This window comes from Gadus chalcogrammus, chromosome 4 (genome assembly GCF_026213295.1).
Source record: "Gadus chalcogrammus isolate NIFS_2021 chromosome 4, NIFS_Gcha_1.0, whole genome shotgun sequence".
Taxonomy (NCBI): Eukaryota; Metazoa; Chordata; class Actinopteri; order Gadiformes; family Gadidae; genus Gadus; species Gadus chalcogrammus.
Window position 1 is genome coordinate 34522810 of NC_079415.1, and position 13793 is coordinate 34536602.

General features: G+C 50.2%; 2 protein-coding genes across 23 annotated transcripts in view; both read right to left on the bottom strand.

The window, feature by feature from the left end:
• LOC130381356 (NLR family CARD domain-containing protein 3-like) overlaps window positions 1-13793 on the bottom strand; it is a 142767-nt gene that overhangs the window by 48430 nt on the left and 80544 nt on the right. The gene's annotated exons all lie outside the window — the stretch shown is intronic.
• The window catches only part of trim25l (tripartite motif containing 25, like), a 10405-nt gene continuing 1904 nt past the window's right edge, over window positions 5293-13793 (bottom strand). Inside the window, exons 2-16 of one of the 2 annotated variants that reach the window (XM_056588962.1) lie at window positions 13110-13205; window positions 11761-11994; window positions 11130-11289; window positions 10689-10727; window positions 10533-10565; window positions 10089-10133; window positions 9895-9948; window positions 9720-9752; window positions 9408-9464; window positions 8806-9021; window positions 8111-8245; window positions 7612-7647; window positions 7268-7339; window positions 6120-6185; window positions 5293-5873 (exon numbers count right to left, since the gene is read on the bottom strand). In XM_056588962.1, the coding sequence (XP_056444937.1) occupies window positions 5293-5873; window positions 6120-6185; window positions 7268-7339; window positions 7612-7647; window positions 8111-8245; window positions 8806-9021; window positions 9408-9464; window positions 9720-9752; window positions 9895-9948; window positions 10089-10133; window positions 10533-10565; window positions 10689-10727; window positions 11130-11289; window positions 11761-11994; window positions 13110-13205 (1857 nt within the window). The remainder of the gene's footprint in view (window positions 5874-6119; window positions 6186-7267; window positions 7340-7611; window positions 7648-8110; window positions 8246-8805; window positions 9022-9407; window positions 9465-9719; window positions 9753-9894; window positions 9949-10088; window positions 10134-10532; window positions 10566-10688; window positions 10728-11129; window positions 11290-11760; window positions 11995-13109; window positions 13206-13793) is intronic. The other variant, XM_056588963.1, reaches the window with a different exon arrangement.

The window sequence follows — 13793 nt, forward strand, 5'->3', positions numbered from 1 at the left end:
TAACGTGATGTCACTCAGTATTCAGAGGGCTTAGGGTTTCAGAATCTTTATTCTTTATTTTATTTTCTATTCTAACTTATAACAATTATGGTCCTAGATTTGGGTAATAACGGTACAATAACATACAAACAATAACACAACAAACAATAAACCATAACACACAATGATCCAATGGATGGAAGTCAGCCTGCGTTCCCCCAGAGGTCCCCAAGGTGCAGTCCCCTGAAGGGGAGATCAACCCGCGCCGCCCCAAGAGCTGCGCCAGCTGAAGTCCGACACACTGCCTACTGCGAGGACTTCTATACCGTGGCACAGGTGACAGAAAGGCTGGGATCAGCTCTGCTCCACACATGATGTAGGATGGAAACATCGATCATGTTGTTCCCCCTTCATCGTGTAAGCTCCGTCTGCTGTTCCTTGCATCGTCTAGCCGCTCTACTTGTTCCTAGCGTTAGCCAACGTTGACCTTTGTGCCGGGGGTATCCCGGGCACGAGGGAGCAGAGATCCCCTCATGCGTTCTCTCTTTGATGAGAACACAGGAAACTCTGTCCTTTAAGTAAACATTATTTGATTTGATCCTTGACAACTGCCGTGTGAGGTGTGACTTCTCAGTTGGACCCCCCCCACACACATGTAGAAACCCATGCCAGGTGGACCCCCCCCCCCCCACACACACACACACACACACACACACACACACACACACACACACACACACACACACACACACACACACACACACACACACACACACACACACACACACACACAGCTTTGTTTTTTCCTCGCAGAACCTTTGTGGTCGAATCCACACACGGACCTCTGTCTTCTGTTTTTGTTTGTTGGTTTGTTTGTTTGTTGTGGTGGTATGAACCGCCTGGTGACGTCACCCTGCCTTTGTCCTATCGTTCGGTTGCCTCTTTTTTTTATAAAATAAATCCATGGAAATGAATGGCAGTGACTCGTTTGTTTGTTCTGATGTTGTTGCTCCTCGCATGGGAAGACATGAATGTGACGTTAAACCAAAAAAAATAAAATCAGAAAGGAAAGTGAGAATCGTGGAAGAGCTGACTAATGACATCAAATTGTCATTAGTTTTAGAAGAAGTAGAGGTTTTAAAGATATGCTATTGGAATGTTTGTTGAACAAAAAGGTACCTGCTTTAAATTTGTTGCACGATGATCAGAAAATAAACAGTTTTCGCCCAAGAGGCGGGGCTTAAAGGCTCAGTTACGGTTCCACGTCGACGCAACGCAGGTGGGTTTACGGACCCACCTGCGTGGGTTCCGCGCCAACTTCTCCCTCCCCCCTCTCTCTCCCTCCCCCTCTCTCCCTCCCCCTCTCTCTCCCTCCCCCTCTCTCCCCTCCAGCTCCCAGCCCGTGTGGTCGGTGGCGCCCCCCGACCCGCCCAGCTCCCTGCGGACGGGCCCCAGCACTCCGGTGACGCCCTGCCGCCTCAACCTGGGGGGCTCCTCCTGCTTCCCCCCCCGCCGCCCCCCCGCCCCCCCCCCCGCCGCCGCCACCACCGGCACCGGCCTCGCCAAGCTGGTCCGGGAGCGCGGCATCTCGGCCTCGGCGCGGCCCCTCCCCCCGCCGCCCCGCCCCCCTCCTCCCCCAGGGCCCGCCCGCCCCCCCCCCCCGGCGCCCCCCCCGCTGGCGCCGCCGGCGACCAGCGGCCCGCGCTCGCCCTCGACAACTTCCTGGCGTCGCGGCCCGCCGAGCTCTTCCTGCAGGACGTGTACGGGCTGAACCTGGGCCGGGCGCCCCCCCACCCCGACCTGCCCAGCCCCCGCCCCGAGGCAGCGGGGGGGGCGGGGGGCCGCCTGACCCCGTCAGCGTGGGGCTGGTGGAGCGGCTGTGTCGCCTGGGGTTCGGCCGGGTGCTCCAGGGCCCCGCGGACCCCCCCCCCCCCCTCCACCTTCGTGGTGGCGGCGGGGGGGGGCAGCCTGCTGGCCGGCCTGCGGCGCAACCAGAGCCTCCCCGTCATGATGGGGGCGGCGCCGGCCCGGCCCGGCCCCGGCCCCCGGCCCCCCCCACCTCGCTGGCTCTGCCCCCCCCGCCCTGGGGGGACCCCAAGGGGCAGCAGAGGAGGGGGAGGCTGTCCTCCTTCACCCAGCCCCCGTCCTCCGGGGGCGGGAAGCACTGAGCGAGGGGGGGGGGGGTACGTGTGGCTGCCGTGCACCTCCTCCCTTCTGATCTGTCCCCTCCCCATCCCCATGGCAACCCTCCCACCCTCGTCCTCGTCCTCGTCCCCCCGCTCGGGACTGAAACGGTTTCCACGGAAACGATTTGGTTCCCTCGTCTTTTCTTAAATGATGATTATTGACGTGATTCTTTTAAAAGCACAATGGACGGCGCATGGTTGAGCTGCGACTTTGTATGCGTGGGGATGCCTGCTGATGCCTTACTCCGCCTGTATTGGGGTTAGGGGAATGGGGTGGGGGGGGGGGGGGGGGGGTGCGCTGAGGTCAGGCTCAGGTTTGGGTTCTGAGGAAAATGCAAAATGGAGAATAATTCCTGTAAAATGCGTACCATTTTGACCCGTTGCTTCTGCAAGGCTCTGGGTGTGGGCGTACAAGAGGTGGAGGTTTGAGGAAGTGAAGGAAGGGTGCCTGAAAGTGATGAAGGAGGTGAGGGTTTTTGGGGGAAAATGAAGAAGTTTGGTCTCGGTAAGTGTCGTGGGGTTTTCAGTAATGTTTGAACCCAGCAGGAGAGGAGGTGGATAGGTTGAGGGGGAGAGGGAAGGGTCGTCCAGGGCCTTGTGTCTAGGGTCTCTTCCAGGGCTCGTCCCTGGGCCGTACATCTCAAGAAACTAGGGTCAGGGTCGGGGCTAATGCTGCTTCTTTGTTGCTTGCGCGCTCAAACGAGGACTACATATCCCTATGTCACCGGCGTCTTTTATATCAAAACTTTTATTTAAAATAGAAACATTGTCTTTTAAGGATGGGACAATTTTTTTTGTTTAATTCTGACAAACTATGTTTTTACGACGCAGCTCTGTAACAGACCTCCCTGTAGGTTCTTTCGTCAACTGACGTTTATATCCACCGTCGCAAGGAGCTCGGTGGGAATGTGTCGTCTGGTCAGCCATAACCTGGTGCCACAGGTGGGTATTACGGTTAGAACCTTGAATAAATAGCTGTTTACTTATTTGACCGGGTTTTTTAACTAGTTGACCGTGGCAACGCTAGTGCCCGTTCGCGTCCACTGTGTTTTGTCCTTTTGTTCCTCCCATTTGCATATTTGACCAGCATGCACTGCTGCACTGATCCACTAGGGCGAAATGGCCGAAGTCAAAATATTTTATACTTTTTGCGGCTGTTATTTTTTTGTTTGTTTTATGCCTGATGCTTCTTAAAGAGAAGCAACAGACAGTTTTGCCACGGGTTCGATTTTATTTTAAGCCATGGTTGTACGATTATCGGAATGCACTTATTACTTTCGTTAGAGTTTAAGAATGTTTTCGTTTTTTTCAAACGAGCTGCACGGGTTTGGTTAAAAAACGCTCACCAATGAGAATTGGGGTCGTAGTTTATGGGTTTAGGATGGGGGGGGGGGGGGGGATCAGATTCTCAGGCTCACGTCGTGTTGGTGGCTCCGTACTTGGATGGGGGGAGGGGGCACTCTGGCACATGCTATTTAGTTGTGGTTCACCTTATTATTGATTGTTGTGTTTATTCTTCAGTGGTTAGCTGGTCTGGGCACTAAGCGTCATCCCGGGTTCAGTACAAGGACAAAATCATGGACTTTCTTTTTAATAACAGGGGGCCTGGTTCATTATCGATTTCCGATTTTCAAGCGCAATATCTCCAACAACCACAACAACGCCGTCCCAAATGCGGAATTTATACTTTTACAATTCTCGATCTGTTCAGTTACATTAATACTCAAAATAATTTAATCGGGGCCTGTTTGAGACGGTGGCAGTTTGGGAATTGTGCGTCTGGGATATGTTTTAACACCCAAGTTGGCCCTTGTGAGTCCTGACTTAAGCTAGCTTTCCTTGCAGTCCATCTGTCTTTCTGCTCAAACAATCCTGTACCGATGGAATATTGCACGTATTTCTTTCTCACAAATGTACATTTTTATTTTTCATTTATTGATGACCGTGTAGGCAATATAGAATAACACTGTACAGGATATATAAATGCGTGATTTAACAAGGCTAATTTAGCAGGCATTAACGCAGTCATCAAAAGATATTGCAACATCGCATTATCACAAACCTTTCTTATTTGTTTTGTTTTAAAAACTGTATATCAACAGCACAAGGTTTGCAAACCAAATACTTTTTTTGTAATTAGTGTCGACATTGACCGACGTAGATATCCAGTAAGCTAACGTGTGTGTGTGTGCATAATAACTAGCTAACGCTAACACCAGAGATGCCGTTTTTGCTTCGGAATTTCAGGGCGTTAATCGGGCAACGGTAAACAGGGAAACTTCGGCTCCGTTCTGATTGGTTCATCCCACAGCTTTGTTTTTTCCTCGCAGAACCTTCGTGGTCGAATCCACACACGGACCTCTGTCTTCTGTTTTTGTTTGTTGGTTTGTTTGTTTGTTGTGGTGGTATGAACCGCCTGGTGACGTCACCCTGCCTACGTCCTGTCGTTCGGTTGCCTCTTTTTTTATAAAATAAATCCATGGAAATGAATGGCAGTGACTCGTTTGTTTGTTCTGATGTTGTTGCTCCTCGCATGTGAAGATATGAATGTGACGTTAAACCAAAAAAAATAAAATCAGAAAGGAAAGTGAGAATCGGAGAAGAGCTGACTATCGACATCAAATTGTCATTAGTTTTAGAAGAAGTAGAGGTTTTAAAGATATGCTATTGGAATGTTTGTTGCACAAAAAGTTACCTGCTTTAAATTTGTTGCACGATGATCAGAAAATAAACAGTTTTCGCCCAAGAGGCGGGGCTTAGAGGCTCAGTTACGGGTCCACGTCGACGCAACGCAGGTGGGTTTACGGACCCATTACGTCCTTGCGGACCCTCCTTGGGTCAGACGCAAGGGCCTGACGCGCGTCTCCCCAAAAAATGGTCACCTTCCGTTGAGGCGTCGCAGCAGCAAGGGCTGTGATTGGTCCCCTCACTGAAACCCGACTCTGGACCAAAACCGCTTCACGACTGCGTCAAAGCGTCTGCGTGGTCGTTGCGTCGAGTCGCCGTGGAACCATAACAGAGCCTTAACTCATCCCCTCACAACCCAACGTCACACTTCTTTTCCGCGAGCCCCCCCCCGTGTCCAGAGGCTCCCGGCGTGCATCCCCCCCCCCCCCACCCCCCGTCCTCACATGGGACAGAGCTTGACGCTGTCGGCGCTGCTGCTGAACTGTCCCAGGGCGAAGTCCATCCCCACGCCCACGCCCACGCCCACCCCGACCGCGGCGTACAGCGGCCGGGTGAAGTTGGCGCGGAAGGTGTGCAGGTGGCTCATGCCGTCGGCCACGCTGTAGAAGCCCAGCGTGCCCGCCGCCGGGTCCAGGAACACGCCCACGCGCGGCGAGTAGCCCACGGCGATGTCCCGCCTCTCGTTGTCGTGCATGGCCACGCAGCGCGTGTCCGACAGCTCCAGGCTCCAGGACCGCGCGTTGTAGCCCAGGCCGGCCTGGCCGTCGCCGCCCTTGCGGGCCAGCGAGCCGTAGGCCACGCCCACCGAGGAGCCCCGCCCCCGCCACTCCACCTCCCAGTAGCTGCGCCCGGCGCCGCCCAGCGGGCCGCGGCTCAGCGCCTGGGTCCAGCCGTCGAAGCGCTGCGGGGTGTCGGCGGCGCCGGGCGCGGCGACCGCCTGCAGGGTGGCCTTGGTGTCGCCGTCGGAGAGCGCCAGCCGCCGGTGCGCCGTGTCGGGGTCGAGGGTCAGCTGGACGGCGTCTAGGGGGAGGAGCTTAGATGCGTCTGGGATGTTGTCTCTCTCTGTGCTTTTTAAAGTGACTGGGTTTTATAAACCCCCCCCCCTCCGCCCACTATAACAATGTATACAATTGTGTGTGTGTGTGTGTGTGTGTGTGTGTGTGTGTGTGTGTGTGTGTGTGTGTGTGTGTGTGTGTGTGTGTGTGTGTGTGTGTGTGTGTGTGTGTGTGTGTGTGTGTGTGTGCGGGCGGGCGGGCGGGCGCTTACACTGAAGGAACTCCTCTCTGCCTCTGGGTTCAGGTGCCTGGATGCTGTCCAGGTTGATCTCCCTCACTGTCGTGGAGAGGAGCAACCATGGGAACCATGTCCGTTACCATGGCAACAACATCCCCCCAACAACCCCTACCCCAGGTGATTTTTATGTTTTCAAGACGTCATGGATAATAGAGGATATGGGGAAAATAAATACATCGACTAACTGTGGACATTTCAAGATCACTCACACACACACACACACACACACACACACACACACACACACACACACACACACATACACATACACACACACACACACTAGAGTGTCCATCTCGTCAAACCTATTAGTCGCTGGGAGAAACAGTAGCACATTGTCCAAACCTTATTATAAGACATCCATGGTCTTAACCCACATGAACACATTGACAACTCAAACGGCGCTTCCTGGAGGGGAAACACAGCAGATGCGCCCCCCTGTGGTCCGGAAGGAGAATTACAACCCATTTCCTTTAACTGCCCAGGATGGGGTTGTCCAATTGAGCCCCTCGATATTGGGTGAAATTATGCCGCTTTTCCACTGCATGGTACCAGCTCGACACGACTCGACTCGACTCGACTCAGCTCGCCTTTTTTGCGTTTCCACCGCGATCTAGTACCTCAAGTGGCTGCTTTTTCTAGTACCGCCTCGCTCTAGGTTCCAAGCGGCTGAGCCGATGCTAAAAGGTGACGTCGGCAGACGGCCGGCCACTGATTGGCCAGAGAGTGTGACGAAGTCACGAGAGCGACATGGCAACCATGCTGGTAACAGCCATAGCAGCGCCGCAGCCAACATATTCCACTTCTTCAACATGCCAGCTAATAATACGAACACGAATACCATCGCATCGATGTTCTCCATTGTTGTTATGTTGGTTCTGTCCATGTGTAGGTTACGTAGGCGTTGGTTAAGTCGCGTACAAAAATACGTCACAGCCCTTTCGCGCAGACGACCCCGCCCACGTCCCGGAGGTACTATTTGCGGTGGAAAAGCCCCCGCGCTGCTACCGTGTCGAGTCGTGTCGAGTCGTGTCGTGTCGAGTCGTGTCGTGTCGAGTCGAGCTACATGTGCGGTGGAAAAGCGGCAAAGAACACAAGAATGAAGAAGAATTGAGGCTTACATGCTGGGAACACTTGGCCGTCGTTCGGCATGAAGTCTGGGGAGGGTGAATCCAAGAACAGGCCGGGGTTAACTTAGAAAGGGAAAAGAGAAAGGAAAAATTAACCGTGCATTATATGTGCTTCATACGCACGTCATGAAACAAGAAATATTCACTAACCGACAGAAATACGTTTTTCTGTACACGGTAAATTTTTAAAATTACCTTTTGGGTGGTTCATTAACATTAACTAACCTTTTAACCACTTGTATACTGATAACAGGGAACACATTAACAATCACCCAGAGCTTGGGGTGCGTTCAGAACCACATAGAACACGTGAAGAATAAAATCTGTTGCTTCACCTTCTGTCGGCGTTTCAGACAGAGTGCCTATTCCCCCTGTGAAGGAGAGCCAGGCACAAACAGTTAAGCACAGTAACAAATATCCACACTGTCATACAATGCCATTTAAAACAGACTACATGGAATAGTCTGCCAAATAAAAATAAAAAGGCGTCATGATGTCATGTTCGCGTTACGCTCAAACTATCTGAATAAAACCTATAACATCTTGTAGCCAGTCTAACGTAAAACATAACTGAAACTAAGTAAGTTCTGGTTTGCCTGTGTTGTTGAGATGCCTCAGAGATATGCCTTGGGTCATTTTAACTACATCTGCCGGCCACTAAACATGGCTGTCAATTCAAAGAAGAGAACGGACAGCCAATTGGCTGCTGGCTACTGAACACGTGTCATTTGTATGTACTTCCTGCTGGCCTATCAGATGGCCGACATCAAACGTGAACACAGTTTTAAGTGGATTGTCTTCATATACTGCGGTAGCTTAGAGGCCAGGTCTCACATGGGTTCCCGCCTCTGAACGACGGACCGCTGCGACTGCTGGCCGGAGGGGTCGCGTCCGGCACAGGGGTGGCCTGGGCGTTGCCACGGCGATGGGAGCGGAAGAGGCTGCTGATGGAGGACATCCGGCTGAAGGCTAGACCAAAGGGAAGGGAGACAAAGAATGACAAAAAAGGACAGGGTAGTACTTACTTTTATATATTCCACCTTGGGCTCGACTAGAGCACAGGTTACCTTCTGACCGCGACCAGAGGCACAGGAGACCAATTTGAATTAACTTTTCAGACTAATATCAGAAATCGGTTAACTAAAATGTAACCCACCGTGCTCACATCAAGAAATCACTGAACTTACAAGCCAAAACCTTATAATAAACATAAACCATTGAAATCACAATTGGTGAACTTGCATAATAGTCATTGAACTATCTTAACCATCAGTGAACTCTTAGAAAAAATTCTCTGAACTCCATCTGAAAGCATTGACTAAGCATACAGAAGTCACTGAACCGCCATCAGAAATCACTGAATTGATATGAACAATCATAACCTCAAAAAAATCAATCACAACGGAGCTACCACTGAGAACGTACTGAATCGTCAGCCAAAATCGACCACGTTGAAACATCCTCTCGCTTAACGTCAAAACAACGTCAATAAAACACGACATCAACCAGTGAAAGACTCGGCACCGTACATCCAGCGATGGCCTGGGCCGGGCTGGCTGACCGGACGGGTGCCGGGACGGGAGCTGGCGTGACGGCGGCGGCGGCGGCGGTCGGGCGTGGGGGGTCCGGTTGGGCCGGGGGCGACGGTTGGGTCTGACGGGGGCCGTTCCACTCGGACTCGGACTCACGGCGGCTCAGAGTCGGGCTCGACCGGGGGCTGGGCCGCCTGCTGTTGCTCTCCCTCGCTGGAGGGGAGGGGGGGGGGGGGACGACATGGTTTGTTAGTTCAGCGCAGGATGAGGTCTGCGTCGTGGCTTGGGTGTTTGAGTCCCTGGTCACATGGTACTGGGTTCGATCCCCTGTTGTCGGCTGCCTTACCTGTGGCGCCCTTGAGCAAGACATCCTAACTTGTCTGCTAAATGAATCTGGCTCAAGGAGAGGCTGGAACAGAGCCATGCAGGGGACGAAGGTACCGCTATAAACCTCTAAAGACCATTTTCGATTGATTGACACTGGTTTGTGGTTTCTGACCACAGTCGGTATAGAGGTGTTTCGACCAATGGCGTGACGTCGAGGCAGGGCTTGTGATTCCAGATGGGAATTCATTGGCTCGTGTGTGCGTCTATTTTACCTGCTTCTAATCCCCGGTTCTCTCTTCTCGGTCCGTCCTGGGGCCTGGGGGAGCTTCCTGGAGACAAAGGGAAACACACAGGGAGTGAATGAGTGAGCGAGAGACTGAATGAGTGAGGGATTATTTTCATTTTTGAATAAATTAATGTTTGAGTGAAGGTATATGTAGAGATATGAGTAAGTTTACATGGTGTAATGTTCAGAGCTTCTCCTCTGAGACACAGACAGACAGACAGACAGACAGACAGACAGACAGACAGACAGACAGACAGACAGACAGACAGACAGACAGACAGACAGACAGACGTGTTACCTCGTGGTGGGTCCCTACCCCTCACATCTAATCCTAGGATAAATAAAAAACAGATATGTTAATGCATGCAAAGTAAACACAACTATTAATTCTAAAACTCATGATATTGAGACACAACTTTCAGCTCTGCAGCTAACTCAAGTTTCATTTTTTGGAGTTCAAAATGTCCGCCCACCAATTCCTCTCCTGTCCGGCGTCCGGACCCCTACTGACACGCTCGGGGAGGTCGCTGAGGGACGAGCGGCGGGAAAACATGTGGAAGAATGGGTCTATTCGTTTAGTACAAGATAAACACTACGCAGCGAAGCTAGAAGCTAACGACAGTGCAGCAGTTAGTGGCGTGATTATAGAAACGAAGAGTGACCAAACCTGTTGGACGACTGGTCGCAGTGCGGGCGCCTAGACCTGAGAACACTGGGGAGGAGACGAGGGAAGAGTTGAATGAAGGAATGGACGAATGAGAGACTCCATTTCCTGGGTCTAGGGTGATGGCACTCCGGCTGTTGCCCCAGGCCAAGGAAATGAAGTCTCACACAGAACCACAGCGTTGACCACAGAAAGTGGTCAAGATGCTTTCAACACACACTGTGGTTAGAAAATGTTACTTTATAAATACCAAAGTTAATTAAGGGGTTTAGTTTATCGATGAATGAGTAAGAAAGGTGCCAGCTGACTCCACATAGCATTAATTTAAACTGATCAAACACAACGATAACCTGTGTTATGCTTTGTGTGCGGCAATTTAAAATATGTGTGTGCGTGGGTGTGTTTTTTTGCATGAACTCTTTAATGCATGTGAAACCAAATACTCACATCTGAGAAAGCCTCCTTTTGCACCGCGGTTAGCTAGGTGAGAAAGAGACAATGGGTTGGCGTCAATCCACAACTTTGTCCCACACCACAACAGCAATGCAACCAACATGAACGTGTGTTATTCTGCTCAAAGTCAAATAATCCTCAGGAACTCACAGTTGCTTCCCTCTAGCGTGAACAGGCTTGTGTCGTTCACTGAAAGGAAGAATGTATACGATACAAGTTAGGCCGCAATTAAAACCACAGATCAAAGAACTCGCTAATAACGTGTCACTTGAGATGGATTCGTTCAATATAATGGTTATGTGTTTGTGTGTGTTAGTGTGTGTGTCTGTATGTGTGTGTGTGCCTGCATTCTTGGTGTGTGTGTGCGTGCGTGCGTGCGTGCGTGCGTGCGTGCGTGCGTGCGTGCGTGCGTGCGTGCGTGCGTGCGTGCGTGCGTGTGTGCCTGCATGCTTGGTGTGTCTGTGTGTGTGTGTGTGCCTGCATGCTTGTGGTGTGTGTGTGCGTGTGCGCGTGCGTGCGTGCCTGCGTGCGTGCGTACGTGCGTGTGTGTGCGTGTGTGTGTGTGTGTGCGTGTGTGTGCGTGCTACCCACCTTTCTTGGTTATCTTCCCCAGCTCGGCGTTGCACAGGTCCTCCACGTGCTCCCTGAGGTCCAGGATGGCCTCTCGCGCCGGGTCGAAGGAGGCCTCCAGGTTCACCAGCACGCCCGGCAGCTCCTCCAGCTCCAGAGGGCTGGCCAGCTCTTCACACGTCTGGGGGAGGCGTGAAGCAACGTTACACACGTCATGGCAGAGAGTACTGCAGAGCACGGAGAGCGAGAGATGTAACCCTGACCACTCTCCTATCAAACTAAACCCTAACCCTTCACCTGGAGGTAGTGGACGTCGTCCCCATAAAGCACATTCCCTTTACCTGGAGGTAGTGGATGTGGTCCCCATGAAGCACATTCTCTTCACCTGGAGGTAGTGGATGTGGTCCCCATAAAGCACCCTAACCCTTTACCTGGAGGGAGTGGATGTGTGCCCCATAAAGCACACTCCCTTCACCTGGAGGTAGTGCATGTGGTCCCCATAAAGCACTTTCTCTTCACCTGAAGGTAGTGGACGAGGTCCCCATAAAGCACATCCCCTTTACCTGGAGATAGTGGACAAGGTCCCCATAAAGCACATTCCCTCTACCTGGAGGAAGTGTGTGAGGTCCCCACAAAGCACCCTACCCGTTACCTGGAGGTAGTGGATGTGGTCCTCGCAGCGCACCAGATCCTTCATCTCCTCCTCGCGCCTCTTGCGCTCCTTGACCTCAGCCGCCAGGCTGTCGGCCACCTCGCGGGCCTCCGCCATCTTGTCCAGCTCTGCCCGCTCCAGCATGGCCTCCACCAGCGTCTGCAGCCGCTCCACCGAGCAGCGCAGCTCTGAGAGCACCAGCTCCGCGTCGGTGCGCACGCGCTCCGCCGAGTGCTACGGGGGACGAGGTGGGGGTTCATAAAGGTGTTGTGCGGTGCCCTTTGTGTCAGTAAGTGCCATTCAGTTTAGATACAAAATAATTTTGCCTGTATGTATGTTTGTATGCATGCATGGATTTATGAATTTATGTCATTTATGGCACCCATTGCGTTCCTGATCATCCCTGAAGGGATCAAGATTTCTTCCTTGCTAACTAAGGGAGTTATTTCTTGCCCTCTGGGGGGCTAGGTTCAGGGGGGGCTTCATAAATATACGGCCTGTTGAGCCCTCTGAGACTCTACCTGTGATTAAGGGCTATAGAAATACGATTTAATTGTATTCACGCATTGTTATTTAGTTTATACTTTTATTGTAATACACTGCACTTAATTATTATGAGCTTAATGCCTCATATACAATAATAAGCCTTTTGCTGCTATGCTTTTCCATAATGAAGTCGATTGTGCTATACCATAACAAACCATATGCTATGCAATACCATAATAAACGTAACTATTCTAAGCTATACCATAACAAACCATATGCTATGCAATACCATAATAAACGTAACTATTCTAAGCTATACCATAACAAACCATATGCTATGCAATACCATAATAAACGTAACTATTCTAAGCTATACCATAACAAACCATATGCTATGCAATACCCTAATAAACGTAACTATTCTAAGCTATACCATAACAAACCATATGCTATGCAATACCATCATAAACATAGCTATTCTAAGCTATACCACAACAAACCATATGCTATGCAATACCATAATAAACGTAACTATTCTAAGCTATACCATAACAAACCATATGCTATGCAATACCATAATAAACGTAACTATTCTAAGCTATACCACAACAAACCATATGCTATGCAATACCATAATAAACGTAACTATTCTAAGCTATACCAAAACAAACCATATGCTATGCAATACCATAATAAACGTAACTATTCTAAGCTATACCATAACAAACCATATGTTATGCAATACCATAATAAACGTAACTATTCTAAGCTATACCATAACAAACCACGTGTTATGCAACACCATAATAAACAGTATTATGTGCTATGACATAATTAACCGTCTGCTACGCAGCGCGCTTTACCTTCATGATCTCCATCATTCTGTTCATCTCCTTCAACTCCCTCTCTCTCTCCTGAAGTCTCTGGTGGTTCTCAGCCTGCAGCCCCGTCAGAACTTTCTGGAAAGGCACAAAGTTCGATGTCAACAACAGTTGTCATGATTCCATGTGAGCAAATCTATACAAACAAGGAGACAATATTCCCCACAATGTAGACTAAAACAGAAAACAAGGGGATGATAAGATCAACGAGGAATACAATTCCGTACAGTATGCCTAGAGAATAAATAGTATCTTGATGCTAATATTGTTACTATCCACAACATCCTCATCAATGGTATCATTCATATTTCGAAATACTATTACTGTCAGTTAAACACGTTATTAACGGCGTCAACGCAAACCAATTTTAACGGCGTTAATTATCTTTTGTCACGCGATTAACACAAATGTTTTAATTAAAAAAAGTTTTTTCTTTGGCTCAAAACAAAGAAGCAGTAGCCTGACTGCTATGTTCAAGGCAGTATGTTTGTATGTTCATCGTTTAATGGCACTATAGGCTTTTTTTTTTGTATCGTCCTGTTTTGATCAGTATATGCCAAAGGCAAACTGATGCCCTTCTCCATGTTGATAAGAGCATTAAAATGAGAACAATTAATGGGACAAAGAAATCAAGGGATATTTAGCATAGAAAAAAATATGCGATTA